Source organism: Schistocerca nitens, chromosome 1, assembly GCF_023898315.1.
Source record: "Schistocerca nitens isolate TAMUIC-IGC-003100 chromosome 1, iqSchNite1.1, whole genome shotgun sequence".
Classification (NCBI taxonomy): Eukaryota; Metazoa; Arthropoda; class Insecta; order Orthoptera; family Acrididae; genus Schistocerca; species Schistocerca nitens.
Genome location: NC_064614.1, coordinates 1236525131 through 1236543326, shown reverse-complemented (window position 1 = coordinate 1236543326; position 18196 = coordinate 1236525131). Strand labels below are relative to the sequence as shown.

General features: G+C 41.1%; 1 protein-coding gene across 1 annotated transcript in view; it reads right to left on the bottom strand.

Annotated features, from left to right (window-relative positions):
• Nucleotides 1-8731: 8731 nt before the first annotated feature.
• The window catches only part of LOC126201653 (mitochondrial E3 ubiquitin protein ligase 1-like), a 39207-nt gene continuing 29742 nt past the window's right edge, over nt 8732-18196 (bottom strand). Inside the window, exons 2-4 of the mRNA XM_049936801.1 lie at nt 15884-16089; nt 15424-15810; nt 8732-9301 (exon numbers count right to left, since the gene is read on the bottom strand). Coding sequence (XP_049792758.1) covers nt 8974-9301; nt 15424-15810; nt 15884-16089 — 921 coding nt within the window. The 3' untranslated portion in view covers nt 8732-8973. The remainder of the gene's footprint in view (nt 9302-15423; nt 15811-15883; nt 16090-18196) is intronic.

Genomic DNA, 18196 nt, shown 5'->3' with positions numbered 1-18196 from the left:
CTGCTTTGATCTTTGATGGAAGCGCTACCCTACCGAACACGAGAAAATAAAAAAGAGTATGTGTAGGCACTAAAGATGTATGAACCTTTTTCATCACCCGATGGACTGCAGTGACGATCTGATCAGGGAGGTAAACTTGGACTTCTCCCTCAGTCAGACCATCAAGCAGCCTAATATAAATAACACCACGAGAAGAATTCAGCATTTGATGGTCCTCAACATGAACAGGATACCCACAGAGCAAAGCTGCAAGCAGTTGTTGTGCTCGAGAATTACAATTAATTTCCAAAAGCCAAGTGCCATTGCGTAAACAAGGGCGGGATTTCATAGGGTTTGCATGCATCAACACCTTTCAGAATAATAAACGAATTAACAGTAACAAGAGACTGGCTGTCTTCATTACAAGAAATCACAAGGAACTGAGGTGCAGCTGGGAGAGTCTTAGAATCATTAGCTTCATTTCGTTTCCATTAAGTAGACATAGATTAAGAAGGTGAGGATTGGCTTGCTGCGAAGACTGCTAGCATCTTTGATGGCATGTTCCTTCCAACTGCCCCCCCCCCCCCTCCCACTTTAGGTGACTGTTCACACATCAGGTCACACCTCTCGAACTCCTGACAGAAGGACCAATTGGCAATTTGGGATTGCAACAGCTCAAGCAATCACCCCTTCCTGGGTCTGGCTTATACTAAGGGTAAGTGCGAATACCTGTCAACCCGTGGCTGGGAATTGTGTGTTACCCAGTCACCTGTTACATGTCAGACAAGAGGGAGTGCACAGGGAGGAAGAAGAAAAAGAGGAACCTCAAATGTCGAAGTGGAGGAAGGATAGTCTTCGACTCAGCATGGGCAGTGTCTGCTACAGCCACAGAAACAACAGGCCGCGCCACACCAGCAGCTGCGTGCCCCTCTTCCACCTCGACTGGACTGCTTCGTCCAACACGAGCTTGCTGCTGGGCAGTTTGTAACAAGTGTTGAAAGGAAGGCTACATTGCATTGGTGTGCTGTCCTCTTCGAACATGGTGGGCACAGTAGTACCGATGGACATAAACTGTATCTCTAAAATGACGGTTCTCCTGAACAAATTGCTTATTGACTTGCGTGTGTTTAATAAATCGCTAAAAATGCAAGCAAACACATGAACCACAGTGACTTAAGTAAACGCACAAATGTATGTGGCCTTGGCTCCCCTCCCCTCACGCAGGTTTCATGGAAGTTGGTTGGCTACAATAAACAGCAGATTCCGATGTTAGGTCAGTTCTCCACTCCTGTCTTCTTTAAATCTGTTTGGACTCTCATCTGCCTTGTTGTGGATCATGCCCATATCACAGACCTGTTCGGATAGATGTGTTAAACGCTTTCAGTTTCTCCATTGTCCATGAGATAAACTTAGTGTCAGGTCAAATTCCGTATCAGCAAGTAGAGTCCGTCTGCTCTGAGTTTTTCTGTTTTCCCTGGGGTTCAGTTGTGCTACAGGTTTTTAGACCCACAGTTTTTCAGAATATTTAGAACAGCTGACAGCCTCTGTACCCAGCTGCATCAATTACCTTGGTGATACCACTTTTTCAGGTTCTTTCACCAAAGACCACCTTAGAAATCTCCGATTGTTTTCTGTCTTGCAGTCTGTGGGCCTCAAGCGCAATCTTGCCAAATCTCAATTTTCTCAGCCTTTAATTGAGTACCTAGGTTTTGAAGTTTCTCACAGTGGTCAAGCCGTTGCACTACCATGTTGATGCATTTGTGGCTTTGCCATGGCTGACCTCCGTTAAGGATCTGCAGGCATTTCTGAGTGAAGTTGTACTCATTCAGCAATGATATTCTCAGATTAAAAAGGAGGCTTTAGCGATTGTGTTAACCCTCAAGAAATTTCACATCTTCTTTTATGGTTCTAAGTTCCATTTAATCGCGGATCACAACTGTTGGTTGCTCCTTTTAGCTCTTTGGCTTCTATGCCAGACAATGCAGCACACTGTTTGCAGTGGTGGACTCTCTTCCTCTCCCCTTACTACTGCCAGATCCATTACTGGCCCATGGTACTGTACGCCAACACCAATGCCTTATCTTGCCTTCTGATCGGGCCGGACCTGGCGTTCAATCAGAACGAGTTGCTTTGTTTCACTTTACATACTGAGAACCAGAATGCGGTGATGGGTTGCCCATCACTAGTCCCATGAAAGTAACAGCCGTCACCCTAGATACTGTACTTAGTTGGGTCCTCTTTTATGCAGCACTGTTAACAGGAAAAGCCTCCAGATGTGCCTCAGATCCCTTCTGTAATTAATTTTCCCTCCATCACTGCCTTTCTGTGTTTGACAGAATTCTTTTGTTAGCTATGAGAATGCTGCTCCCTGGGTTGTGACTCCTGCTTCCTTACGTTGTAACGTACTGTGACTTCTGCTGTCGGTCATTTGGGGATGTCTCATATCAAAGCTTTGGCCCAACATGTGTTCTGGCCGGGCACAGATGGGGACATTACACGGCTTATCGCCACTTGCACTCTCAGTGTTCAACAACAGATGGTACTGCAGGCGTCTTTGCCTTGCTTTCTTTGGGATTAGAATTATTATATCCTTCTTGAAGTCTGACGGTATTTCGCCTGTCTCATACATCTTGCTCACCAGATACTAGAGTTTTGTCAAGGCCGGCCCTCCCAAGGCTGTCAGTAGTTCTAATGGAATGTTGTCTACTCCCGGGGCCTTGTTTCGACTTATGTCTTTCAGTGCTCCGTCAAATTCAATTTTTTACTATGGTCTCAAAACTATTTCGGCTGACATTGTGGTCCAGACAGGCCCACAATATTTTTGCTTCATTACCTCTCCTCAATATTTTATATTTCACAGAAATAGAGCGCTAGTCCGATAAGGTAGCCAGATCTCCTTCAGAATTTCAAAAGCAGAACAGAGGTGCTGGCAGAACTGAAGCTGTGGGTTGTTAGTCATGCCTGAATATTTCAGTTAGTTCATTACCAGAGAAAGGGAAGAGTCTGGTGTAGGAGATTCAATCTAGCATAAAATAATAGAGAGTGAACAATTTGTTCTGGATACATATTACATACACAGCCATCACTAATTGATTTTTTGTAGAACTGTGATGCTTTGTGTTGGCAAATTCTTTGTCCCAAAATGATAATTAGCTGTTTATTGATGTAAATGGAGCACATCTTCTCAGAAAATAATCCTTAATACCGCATTGGAAACAAATAAGAGTGACTGCACATGTGCCCCAGCCCCCCCCCCCCCTCCCCAAAAAAAAAAAAAAAAATACACACACACACACACACTTACTTTAGCTTTCTTTACCAGTTCCATTATGCTGCCAAATCTATACTACTGGCCATTAAAATTGCTACACCACGAAGATGACGCGCTATAGACGCGAAATTTAACCGACAGGAAGAAGATGCAGTGATATGCAAATGATTAGTTTTTCAGAGCATTCACACAAGGTAGGTGCCGGTGGCGACACCTACAACTTGCTGACATGAGAAAAGTTTCCAACCGATTTCTCATACACAAACAGCAGTTGACCGGTGTTGCCTGGTGAAACGTTGTTGTGATGCCTCGTGTAAGGAGGAGAAATGTGTACCATCACATTTCCGACTTTGATATAGGTCAGATTGTAGCCTATCGCGATTGCGGTTTATCGTATCGCGACATTGTTGCACACGTTGGTCGAGATCCAAGGACTGCTACCAGAAAATGGAATCAGTGAGTTCAGGAGGGAAATACGGAATGCCGTGCTGGATCCCAACGGCCTCGTATCACTAGCAGTCGAGATGACAGTCATCTTATCCGCATGGCTGTAACGGATCGTGCAGCCATGTCTCGATCCCTGAGTCAACAGATGGGGACATTTGCCAGACAACCATCGTCTGCACTAACAGTTCGACGACGTTTGCAACAGTGTGGACTATCAGCTCGGAGACCATGGCTGTGGTTACCCTTGACACTGCATCACAGACAGGAGCACCTGCGATGGTGTACTCACTGACGAACCTGGGTGCACAAATGGCAAAACGTCATTTTTCCGGGTGAATCCTCGTTCTGTTTGCAGCATCATGACAGTCCCATCCATATTTGGCGACATCGCAGTGAACGCACATTGGAAGCATGTGTACGTCATCGCCATATTGGCGTATCACCCGGCGTGATGGTATAGGGTGCCATTGGTTAATGTCTCGGTCACCTCTTGTTCGCATTGACGGCACTTTGAACAGTGGACGTTACATTTCAGACGTGTTACGACCCGTGGCTCTACCCTTCATTCGATACCTGCGAAACCCTACATTTCAGCAGGATAATGATTGGCCGCATGTTGCAGGTCCTGTACGGGCCTTTCTGGATACAGAAAATGTTCTGCTGCTGCCCTGGCCAGCACATTCTCCAGATCTCTCACCAATTGAAAACGTCTGGTCAATGGTGGCCGAGCAACTGGCTCGTCACAATACGCCAGTCACTACTCTTGAACTGGGGTATCGTATTGAAGCTGCATGGGCAGCTGTACCTGTACACGCCATCCAAGCTCTGGCTCAAAGCCCAGGTGTATCAAGGCCGTTATTACGGCCAGAAGTGGTTGCTCTGGGTACTGATTTCTCAGAATCTATACACCCAAATTGCCTGAAAATGTAATCACATGTCAGTTCTAGTATAATATATTTGTCCAATGAATACCCGTTTATCATCTGCATTTCTTCTTGGTGTAGCAATTTTAATGGCCAATAGTGTAATTAATGGTATGAATGTTCCAACAGTTCATACTTTATAGTGTGGTGACAAAAGTCTTCAGATAGCAATATGCACATGTACAGGTGGCAGCACTATCATGTACACAAGGTATAAAAGGGCAGTGCATTGGCAGTTATCATTTGTACTCAGGTGATCCATGTGAAAAGGTTTCCGACATGATTATGGCCACATGGTGGGAATTAATAGACTCTTAATGCAGAATAGTAGTTGGAGCTAGAATCATGAGATTTCGATTTCGGAAATCATTAGGAAATTAAATATTCTGGGACTCACAGTGTCAAGAGTGTGCCAAGAATACCAAATTTCAGGTACTACCTTTCACCACGGTAAATGCAGTGGGGACGGCCTTAACTTAATGACAGAGAGCAGCAGCATTTCCGTAGATTTGTCAGTGTAACAGGCACGCAACACTGCACAAAATAACCAGAGAAATCAATGTTGGATGTACGATGAACGTATCCATTAGGAGAATACAGTGATAATTGGTGTTCTGGGCTACGGCAGCAGACGACCAATGCAAGTGCCTTTGCTAACAGCACGTAATCGCCCACAGTGCCTCTCCTGGGTTCATTACCTTATTGGTTGGACTCTATACGGAAGAACCATCGTCTGGTCAGATGTGTCAGTTGGTAAATGCTGATGGTAGGGTTCAAATGTGGCACAAATGTCCTGAAGCCATGGATCCACGCCCGCATCTCGTGGTCGTGCGGTAGCGTTCCCGCTTCCCACGCCCGGGTTCCCGGGTTCGATTCCCGGCGGGGTCAGGGATTTTCTCTGCCTCGTGATGGCTGGGTGTTGTGTGCTGTCCTTAGGTTAGTTAGGTTTAAGTAGTTCTAAGTTCTAGGGGACTTATGACCACAGCAGTTGAGTCCCATAGTGCTCAGAGCCATTTGAACCATTTTTGAACCATGGATCCACATTGTCAACAAGGCACAGTGGAAGCTGGTGTGGGCTCCATAATGGTGTGAGCTGTGTTTACATAGAATTGACTAGGTCCTCTGGTCAAACTGAACCGATCATCGACTGGAAATGATGATGTTCAGCTTAAACCATCTGCAGCCATTCATGGACTTCATATTCCCAAACAACGATGTCATGACACTGGGAAACAATCGTTCATGGAAAATTTCATTCTGGAAAATTTGAGTGAATGATATGGCCACCCAAATTGCCTGACAGGAATATAATCACGAGGTCGTGAATATAATCAAGACATCAGTTCATGCACAAAATCCTTCCGACACAATACTATGAAGTATCCCAAGACTTGTCACTTCAGGCAAAGATTTCAGTTTTGCGATATTCCACAGTACCTTTGTTGGTAGGTGCTTGGACATGAAGTAGTATGATTTTTTGTTGCCTTTTGCAAACCAAGCCACTAATCATACATTTTTTTCCTCCATTGAACCTAAGTCTTAGCATTTGCCACTTACCATTTCACTTTTTGTAAAGTAGGCAATAAGAAGATCCATATAACACCCTACAAAATCTTGCCATATCTTTCTGGTGCAAAGTGACTAACAGCTATTTTATTTTTGATGTGAAAGAATATCCTCCCCCCCCCCCCCCCACCTTACCCACAGTAATAAACTGGTTAAAGGAAAACAGTAAAATTTATTAAATATAACCCAAACATTGCTGATTAATTTGTTTTTGCATTGCTTTTGTTCTGAAGCTGTGGTACCCCTCTCACAAAAAGCTGTCTCAGACTTATTTCCTCCTGTAAAATATTTCATACTTACTCTTTGTTCTAGTATTCCAGCATCACCATCTATTTCACAAACCCTTCAGTGCCAATTTTGAGGGTTTCATCACACAGTTTTCGAACATTCTTCATATGTACTGGGTCCAAGACAATTACAGCAAAATCTGAATTCAGAGCCCCCACCCTCCCCCTTAAATGTTGGTACATCAGTAGCAACTCCATTTTCTTGACCACCTTTAAATGAATTTACTTTGGCAATAAATAGTCCAAAACAGAATTTTGTGAGTGTACATTCCAACAAAGCATATGGCACTACTAAAAAGCATTACGAATGAGAATACTATATAGTTAAAGTTGATATTTAACTTACTTTATTAGTACAATATGTATCAACAATAACAAAATTTCACTAACAACAATGACAGCTATGTGGTAGACCACATTCCTAAGTGCGGTACCTAGCTGTATAATTTTCTTTTCATGAAAATCTGTGTTTCCTTCTCTCTTCAATCATAATAATCTGAATAATGCAAAAAGAATGGAGAAAAAAACCAAGGATATTACAGTCAATAATGGAAGCAAGACTGAAGAAAATCAGGACACTTCACTTCATAGAGCTTGACGACCTATAAAAAGCATCTGATGACATAAAATGGTGCAAGATGTTTGAAATCATCAGAAAAGTAGGTATATTCTATACAGAAAGATGGACAATATACAAAATGTATAAGAACCAAGATGGAACAGTAAGAAAGACCAAGGGGAGTGCTCAGATTAAAAATGGAATATGGAAGGGATGCAATCTTACTTATTTACAGCTCAACCTGTATATCGAAGATATAATGAAGGAAATAAAATAAAGAAGCATAAGTGGATTAAAATTCAGGGTGAAATGATGATACAATGATAATATTTGCTGATGACGCTGCTACCGCATAGATTCTTGTACCTCGAAAACAAAACAGTGTGTGACGGACAAAGCAAAGACGAGTAAAAAGTAGAGCAGCACATGGGAAGATATTATTCCTCATCAAAAGCAAACGACTGGTACCTTAGGCAGAGAAAGAAGTTTCTGAGAATGTACATCTGAAAACTAGTGTTGTACGCAAGTTAATTATGGACTACGTGAAAATCGAAACAACTGAGATGTGATGTTGCAGAAAGATGCTGAAAATTATATGTGCTGATAAAACTTAACAATGGAGACTCCAGATTGGAATATTGTAGCATAAAGATGACATGGTAAATTGCAGACAGCCACAATCAAAAGACACTTACACATTAGCTTTCACCCACAGCCTTCTTCAGAAAAAGAACAAGAAGTGGAGCTGCGGAAAATGGAGCGAAAAAGGAGAGGAGCGGAGAAAGATGGGCTGGTGTGTTGGCAGAGGGTGGCATACAAAGAGACTAGGAGACGAAAATGGGAAGGTGGTGATAGGGCAGAGTGGGTGAAAACCGTTGGGTGGAGAGTGTGGAGGCAGTATGTAACTATAGGTGGAAGTTGGGATAATTATAGGAGTGGAGAATGTGTTGTAAGGAGTTCAGAAGAGCTGGTGGTGGAGGGGAGGGCCCAGTTGACCATCAACATGATAGTTACATTCTGGTCCGAGCTGTCGGAGATGACAGTCATGCTGCACGAGATGTGCTTGCTTTTGTGAATGAATGGTATGATTTTCTCTTTCTTTTTCCGACAAAGGCTGTGTAAATGTACTGGTAAGATATAAAAGCAACTTCCGTGGTACTAAATAGAGTCACAGAGGTCAAAACTGTAATTCTCTCTCTCTCTCTCTCTCTCTCTCTCTCTCTCTCTCTCTCTCACACACACACAAAAAGAGAGAGAGAGAGAGAGAGAGAGAGAGAGAGAGAGAGAGAGAGAGAGAGAGGGAGAGAGGGAGAGAGAGAGAGATTGGAATACATCCAACAAATAAGTGACGACATTGGGTGTGGTGTTATGCTGAGATTTAAGCTAACTCAAGTTGGGGTACGCCAAACAAGGCAGAAAACTAACTGGGTTGTGCAAAGTGGAGGGTAAAGTTTATATCAAACATGGTCCCACTGAGGACTTCGATAGCACACAAGCTCAGACAGGGGAAGGAAAACAGCTGTGCCATTTCACAGAAACCACTGCAACATTTACCTTAAGCAACTTTAGTAAAAAATTCAGACTACCTAAATATATGTGGCCAGACATGGTTTCAAACCACCATCCTACAAAATGTCAGTCCATTGCCTTAACTATTGCTTGTGTACAAGACAACTACCACTGAAAAAGGGAAAATGAATAAAAAGAAGCATTTATCATTTATTTTATCGTTATATCATCTATTATCACAAGCAATACTTTTGTTTCTATAACACAGTTAAAATGTATTCCTTTTTCCAAGAACACATGCAAATAATTTAGAAAGAAACTACCTTTTACAAATGAGGCATTAACACCTGTAATAAAATCACAATTTCACAAATAATTCACTGACTCCCAGACTCTTTACACAACATCGACAAGAGTCATACTTTTATAAATTTATGACAAATATACAGGTGCTTTGCGCTCAAAGTGGTTTCTGCACACAGGACATGTGTTGTGGATGTTCTGTCCACAGGTTTCACATAAACAAACATGACCACAAGGAAGTAGTATAATTTCACGAGGATTTGTGCGACAAACTATACACTCTTGGCCCTCTGGGACATTCGCATCACGCATCTGCTGTCGTCTTTCTCTTCGCATTTCCTCCAATTTCCGATGCAACTCCTCCTCTTGTAGGCGCCGCGCACGTTGCTTCAGCAAACGGTACGTCAAGTGGCCTACTATTGCCAGTCCTATGACACCAAACACAACTGAGAGAATCCTGTGGAGCAGACAAGATGTTTAGAGAATTGTTACGAAAACAAATTAAAGTGATTATGGAGCAAAGAATATATTTTAATATGAAGTTGAAAAAATATCTCTCATATGTAGTGACAAAAGTAATGAATAATATCCGAGAATTTTCTAATTTTCCTCTTGCAGGCTCCGTGCACGTCGCTTCAGTAAACAGTAAGTGAAGTATCCTACCATTGCCAGTCCTATGATACCAAATACAAATGAGAGATTCCTGTGGAACAGACAAGATGTTTAGAGAATTGTTACTGAAATAAATTAAAGTAATTATGGTGCAAAAAGTATATTTAAAAATGGATTAAGAAATATCTTCCAAATGTAGTTTTGAAAGTAAAGGTTAAGACCTGAGAATTTTCTGATTTCATCAATTTTCAAAATACTGATCACACAAATAAACGTAAAATTTTCACTACGTATGAAGTTGTAAATTTTGTAGTTGGTGAATGCAACACTTTACCAAGAAATAAACAAATGTATTTTTTAAAATGTTGCTCAGCTTTTTTAATTCTGTCATAAGTGAAAGTAAATACACCCTGAGGGGGAAAAAAAACTGATGCACCATGAAGGAATTAACCAAATAGGACAAATCAGAAGAGGTGATGTACATGTACAGACAAACAAATGATAACAGTTTCAGAAAAATTGGGTGAGCTTCACAAATTGAGCAAGTCGATAAAATATTGGTCCACTTCTGACCCTTATGCAAGCAGTTATTCGGCTTGGCATTGATTGGTAATGTTGTTGGATGTCATCCAGATGGATATCGTGCCAAATTCCATTCAACTCATGTGTTAAATTGCCAAGCTTCGGAGACTGGGAGAGAGATCCAGCAACCTTGCTGGGTAAGGTAGTAACTGGTAAGCACAAAGACAAGCAGAGAAGCTCTTGCAGTGTGCGGGCAGGCACTGTCTTGCTGAAATGTAAGCCCAGGATGGCTTGACATGAAGGGCAACAAAACAGGGTGTACAATATCATTGATGTACTGCTGTGCTGTAAAGGTGCGACCGATGACAGCCAAAGGCATCCTGGTATTAAAAGAAATGGCTCTCCAGACAATCACCCCAGGTTGTCAGACAGTATGGTGGGCAACAGTCAGACTGGTATACCACCACTGTCCGGGGCATTTCCAAACACGTCTTTGGCCCAGAATCTTATTCACTGGAGTTGTCTTCTGTGAAGAGTCCTGCTTCAAACTGAGCCCTGATGACCAGCGAAAAAGCTTCTGTAGACACTCTGGACAGAGGTGGGATACCAACCTGGCCTGTCTCCCACCATACAGCCTTACAACAAGGAGCAATGGACACAGTTGGACGCCCTTGGGTGTCATCTGCAGCATCCTTACAGCACAGCTGCATGTCGATGATATTCTACACCATGTTTTGTTGCCCGACATGGCAAGCCATCCTGGGCTTACATTTAAAAAAGTATTACCCAGCTATGCACGGTGAGAGTTTCTACTGCTTGTCTTTGTGCTTGCCAAAACCCACCTTAGACAGCAAGGTCGCAGGATCTCTCCCCAATTGAGAACATTTGGAGCATTATGGGCAGGGCCCTCGAACTACTTCAAAAATTAGATGATCTAATGCACCAATTGAACAGAATTTGACACGGTATCCATCAGGAGAACGTCCAATAATTATCAATGCCAAACCAAATGCTTGCATAAGGGTCAGACATGGACCAACACATTATTGACTTGCTCAATTTGTGAAATTCTCTCTCTTGAATAAATCATCCAATTTTTCTGAAATTGTAGTACATGTACATTACATCTGCTGATTTCTGTCCCATTCGTATAATTCCTCCATGGTTCACAGTTGTTTGAGTGTACATATGTGAAAGTCTAGGATGGTTGCTAATGTGAAAAAACTTTAATCAAAACTTCTCTGCAAATCATCAGAGCATTCATTCATCATGTTCTGTAGACCCCACTGAGGAGGAGAACATTTAGGGATGTGGAACAGATCAAGGTGTACATCAACAAATTACAAAGAATCATACATGCAAAATCTATATACCGTATTAACAATAAATTATCAGCATTCTGGTTAACACAATTGAAGCTTATACCATCTAAATTTAAATAATTAAATTAGAAAGAAATCTACCATCTTTTAAAACAGCTGCCGGTTTCTAAGTTATACTATAATGCTACAGGTTATTTGACATTATTAGCTTCATATCTACTGTACTGCAATTTTATTTTTCCAAGAAAATATGTGGGTACATCTGTAAATACTGGATCCGTCTACAGTATATGACTATACAGCAGCTTTATGACAAATACTGCTACTTACCAGATAGTGTCTGGAACTTTTCAGTTCCTGAATCTAGATATTCTGATAATTTGTAGAAAGAGTGCCCAAGATGGTAGGCTTTTACTTTCCTTTTGAATTGCTAAGAATACCCAATTTCTTGTTATAGTGTTGCCTGAGACATTTAGTGCTGCCAGAGACTTTGCTGACTATCTTCCCACCTCAGTATGAAACTACATTCTGAACCCCAGATAAGGAGGCAAAGTCTACCCAATAATTATCATGATTTATACTATGACTGTGTAAATTAAATTTCAACTGAAGCTGATATCTATCAGCAACAAAAACCATTAAGGAGTAAATGCATTGAGAAGTGAGTAAAAATTCCAAGATCCTTAAAAAGCTTGTGCATTAGGTACAGTTATCTAAGTCGCACAACATTGTTACTGCTTGCCTCACACAAATAAACACTTCATTTATTTTACATGTAATTTCTAAGAAGACAATCACATATGACAATAGCAGTTTAAATATGTGAAATAAGCTAACACTTGTCTTTAGATCAACACACTGAGAGATGCCCGTTAGGCCATAATAAGTGGGTTTGAGCTTCTTGATTAGTTTATCCATCATGTGTTGACTCCATTTCAATTTGTTATCCAACTGGACCCCAAAGAATTTTACACAATGTGTTTCATTTAGTGTAAGGCCATCATCGTCATCATGATCATGTTACAGCTCTCATTTCTTTGGTGCTAGTGACAAGCCTCTTCCAACTTTTTCATCTTTGTTAACTAGTCCTCATGGATCCTATCCCAAAGATCACTTTCGGTGACATGTCAATCCATCTTCTCCTTGGCTCTCCAACACATCACTTCCCATTTCCAATAATTTCAAGGAATTTCTTGGCTATCCCGATTTCTTCCATCCATTTCACATGACCATACCTTCCTAATTTGACTGATGGAATCGTTCCAGTATGCTAAGTTTGACACTTGCATCCACTCTGTTCCTTTTCTTACTTATTCTTGATTGTCCTAGCACAGATGTAACACGTCATTATTCCTGATTTGAAATAGCATAACATGACTTTGTGAGATTAAGGACTTCAAAAAAATATTACATAAACTGCTCTTCAAAGTCACTGGAAAACCATTTATGTAGGTTAGAAACTAGAGGTGGCCCAGTAGCAATCCCTGTGGCATCTCACATTGCGTTCCCTCATTCCAAAGTTAATTTCATGCCTGTGACACAGTCCATTAATGAGACCCTCTACTATAAAGGTAAGATTCCACCCATGCAAGAGGGATGCCATTGATGCCACAACTCTTTTAGTGTGGCAATTACAATTATGTGATCCAGGGAGTTTGGTGGCAAGGGGAGTAGGATAAACTCGTCCAGTGTTGGCTGTGTGATATTTTGCATTGTACTGCTGGCAGATGCCATCATGCTGAAGAAAAACGAACTGTGTGTAGGGGTGAATATGGTCCTCAAGAATGGATGCATATTTGTGTTGATCCACTGTGCCTTCAAGAATGGCGAGCTCACCCAAGGAATGCTATTAAAACATTCCCAGACTGTAACGCTCCCTCCTCTGGGCTGGATCCTTCTGACAATTGTTGCAGGGTGTTTCCTTTTAGATGTTTTACACTATACACAGCAATATCCATGTGTCCAATGAAGCATAAAACATCGTTCATCTGAAAAGGCCACCTGTTGCCACTCTGTGGATGCCCATCGCAAGGGCATGCAACTGCCAACCTTCGTCACCAATGAACAGAAGTCACCATAGGTGCATGAAGTAGGCACCTGCTGTGTAATGCCCATATGCAGCAACATTTCCTGAATGGTCATTGAGGAGGCAGTGTTTGTAGCCCCTTGTTTCATGTGAGCAGTCAGTTACTCAAGAATTGCACATCTATTCGTCCGAACACATCTACACAGCTGTTGTTCACCCGTAATCTCTGGTCCGTGGTGGACCGCAGTTGCCTTGGCACTGGTTTTAGATAGCGCCTATTTGCCATGCATGGTGTAGTTTAACCATGGCAGCATGTGAACAGTTTACAAAATTAGCCATTTTGGAAATGCTTTCACCCTTGGCTCAAAAGCCAATAATCATGCCCTTTTCGTCATTAGATAAATCACTTCATTTCCACAATAAAACAATGACTGCGCTATTTTCAGCATCCCCCCCAACATGTCATACATACCCTCCACTGCTAGCCCTGCCACCTGCAGTCGGTGAGTGGTTATTGCACAATGACACTGAACACAGGAATTGGTCACATTACTGTGACTGGACCATCTATAAACAATGTGAGTGTTCTTGTCTCGGATGCTGGAAACATTTTGATGTCCATGTACATTATTTTCTTGATGTTTATTTTGTTAACACCTGTTGATAACAATCCTGCTGATTTAAACTTCCATAAACTTACTGTCCAGTGTATGGCAGGGTTAACCATGCCACTGTACTGGTAGTACAGATGACTAGTTGGATTTATTTTGGGGCATAACGCAGCTGTTGAGATTAAATCATTTATAAATATGTAAAATGCTGTTTACAATCTTGAACTTAAGGATCTGTCTGCAAAATCAGACTATACTGTCTTCCGGTTTAAGTCTTGCAGGTGATTTGTCCTTCTAGTTTGCTTTCCCATAGTTCTAAAATTTTTCTTTTAGACTTTTTTTTAAATCACTTGCTTGATCTTCCCCATTGCCTACTTTTGTTTGCAGTTTACTAGTGATAACACGGTAGTACTTTGAGAGGTTTGTTGAGTGTATTCACATTACTAATGAGAGCTCTTGAAATTTAATTTTAATCACCAGAAATTGCCAGTAACTGTTACTGTATCACTAAATGTTTCAGCAGGTTACTTATCTACTATTCTTTATTCATAATGCTGCCACATTACAAAAAAAAGTAACATTACAGAAAATAAATATGATGAGATATCAACCACATAAGGAGGTAACAGCAGGATTAATACCAAACTGTTTTTCTCCATGACATTAAACAGTTTGTTGCCTATTAGACATCCCCTTTCCAACATTACGAAATGGTGGGATTAACAACATGCTAATTAGTTTTGTTATCATTTTATCACAATTGTAATAGTGTCTTGTTTCAAGAATTGAGTGACCCGTGCCAACACATTTGTGTATCTTCGGTACTGACTACATTCTCATAATGCTGCTCATTGTAAAGCAATAAACCCAAGATCATTTCAGGAACCACCAGATCACAGGTTATTTATGGCAGAGGTTGTGAACGGTTTATCTTGAAATAATTTTACAAGCTGCTCTCTACAAAATATCTATGAACCATCCATATATCACAAATCCAATGTGGTTTGGAAGACTGTTCATTTCTTCTTCACTAGTGTTGAACAATCTCCAATCAGCATTGTCACAGTTCCATTTGCGTGCCACAGCTACAGGGAGCATAGGCAAAGTGCTTGTTATCAAAGTGAGCAGAATGTTATGACGATCCCACCCCATGGCTCTTTCAAGACTTCCCAGTCGCACACGACAGTTCAACAAGAGTTACAATACTTTTTTTAGGATACACAGAGGGTAAAATCAATTTGTGTAACTAAATATAAACCTCTAGAAGCAACGCACATCAGCTATGTTACCTCACTTTTGTTAAAATTCATTCTCTTTGCAATTTTGTGATGTACTGATCATGTGCCACTACAATACTAGTGACCCTTCCATCCCTCTGTACTGTGGTGATTAGAACTGGACAGCTAAGGAATGCCAACAATGAACTGTTAAATAAAATTTCATTCACATAAGAGTGTTAACAACAATTCAAACCCGCGAACCTTACCTGTAAGTGCGCCTGTGGTATTCTATGCGACGAATGAGAGACGATATTGGTAGAGCTGTGATGAAAAATGGATTACCATCTTCTGGCGGCTGAAGTTTAAGGCCAGTTTCACTGTTATCACTTGACAACTCTCCTATTCCTGTAACCAGTACTCCCTCTCTAAGCATTTCCTCACTAATTTGAAGACCTCTTCGCCTAACTCCAGTGAAAAAACCCCAAAGGTGCTCTGCAATACTGGATGTACTTGGCTCAAAGTGATCTGAAATGGTTTCGAGATCAAGGATTTCTGCATCTAAGGCATCAATCACCTCAATTTGCGTTGAACCCTTCAGCAGTACAAAAGGAACTGTGTTGTACACTTCTTGTATCGTCCTTTCATGATCTGACCTGGAACATTATATAAATTAATAAAAATGTATATTCACAACAAAAACTGAGGAGTATACAGAATTTTACTTACCAGAATCCTCCTGATGTTCTTGATACAACATGTTCCTTTATGCTAAGTTTTTGTACTACCCCAGATGTGTCAGGGGAATTTAAGCTTTTGATTGACTTTCCAAGGGCTTTTACAACACCCCTGACAGCAATGTAAGGAACTTTATGGTCTGGAAGAGAGTGGACTAAATCTTCTAAGCTAGGGTCAATTTCATGTACAGAGACATCCTGCAATAAAAGAAATTTTCATACAAACTGCACTATAATCTATTCTACGTACTAGTAGTTATGTCTATTAACAGATACAAGCAGTCTAACTTCTATATTAACATTCTTACTCTGCAAACCAATGAAGTGAATGGCAGAGGGTACTTCCAACAGTACCATGTACTTGGGTTCTTCCGACACCATTTTCATATGGAGTCTGGGAAGGGTGGGTGCCTGAATGCCTCTATGTGAACAATTAGTTCTCATAATCTTGTCTCTGTGGTCCCTATAGGACTGAAGTATATTCCAACTTTCTACATTTAATATTGTTCTGGAGATTTTGTAAACATTACCCACATTTGTGGCATATTTGGCATCTATCTTCAAGAACTTTCAGCTCATATTCTTCAGCATCTCTGTGATGCTCTCTCATGGGGTAAAGAAACCTGTCACCATTCATGTTGCCCTTCTTTGCACATGTTTAGAATTTCCTTTTACTCTCTCTCTCTTCTTTTTTTTTTTTTTTTTTGGGGGGGGGGGGTGGGGGGTGGGGTGGGGGGTGTTGACCCCACACAATCTAGCAATATTCTAGGATGGTTTGCAGGAGTGTTTTTAAAGCAATCTCCTTTCCAGATTGACTGCATTTTCCCAGTATCTTAATGAACTGCCACCTGTCACAGGAAAAGATATTAAAGTCTGGGATTGTATCCAAATTTGACCTGTCAAGTTAACCAAGAATTTTGTATCCAAGGACTTGGCCATGAATAACTTCACAGCAACAGGATATTATGTTTTTGCATTTTGTTAAGTGCACAATTTTAAATTTCTGAACATTTCAACCAAGGTGCCAATCTTTGCACTGCTTTGAAATTTTATTAATAAATGACTCAATATTTGTGCAGGTTTCCTCACACAACATTTCATAACAGATACCTGTATTATCTGCAAAATTATTTGCTTCACACTTTTATTTTGGTATTGAATTCCCTGACTTTTCTGACTTTCCATCACTAAATAAATATATTTTCTCTGGCTCTCAACTCTTAATACACACATTTTAGTCACTATTTAAGGAACTTTTTTAAAATTTTTATTTATTGGCCTTTACCATCATCATAGCTGTCCAGTGCCCTCCTTTGTATGGTTAGTACATTATGTTTTTGATAAAGTATACAGGGTGAGTCACCTAACATTACCGCTGGATATATTTCGTAAACCACATCAAATACTGACGAACCGATTCCACAGACTGAACGTGAGGAGAGGGGCTAGTGTAATTGTTTAATACAAACCATACAAAAATGCACGGAAGTATGTTTTTTAACACAAACCTACGTTTTTTTTTAAATGGAACCACATTAGTTTTGTTAGCACATCTGAACATATAAAAAAAATACGTAATCAGTGCCGTTTGTTGCATTGTAAAATGTTAATTACATCCAGAGATATTGTAACCTAAAGTTGACACTTGAAACCTCCGACGTTCAGTTGTGTGTTATAACAAACACGGGCCACGGTTGGCGAGCAGCATCTGCAGGGACATGTTTACGATGACGACCGTGTTTACGAGTGTGGCTGTAGTGCACTGTTGTAGTTTGGTCTAGCTGTCGCAGTGTCCACATGTAGCGCTTGCTGCTATTGTTATTCTGCATTCGTCTCCGCACGCAGACCAACTATAGTACACCGTGTTACCAGACGTCTGTGATAGTGTAGTGTTGTAGGAACTGTGACCATGGTGTATTCGAACTCTGAAAAGGCGGAGATGATACTCATCTATGGTGAGTGTCGACGAAATGCAGCTGAAGCCTGCAGGGTGTATGCAGAACGGTACCCGGACAGAGAGCATCCAACGTGCCGCACATTGCAAAACATCTACCGCCAACTGTATGTAACAGGTATGGTCGTAGCACGCAAACGGGTCCATAACAGGCCCGTCACACGAGAAGCGGGTGCAGTTGGTGTGTTAGCTGCTGTTGCCATGAACCCACACGAGTACACGGGACATTGCGAGAGCCGGTGGACTGAGTCAAAGTAGTGTCATGCGCATACTGCATCGTCACCACTTCCACCCCTTTCATGTGTCGCTACATCACCAATTACATGGAGATGACTTTAATCATCGAGTGCA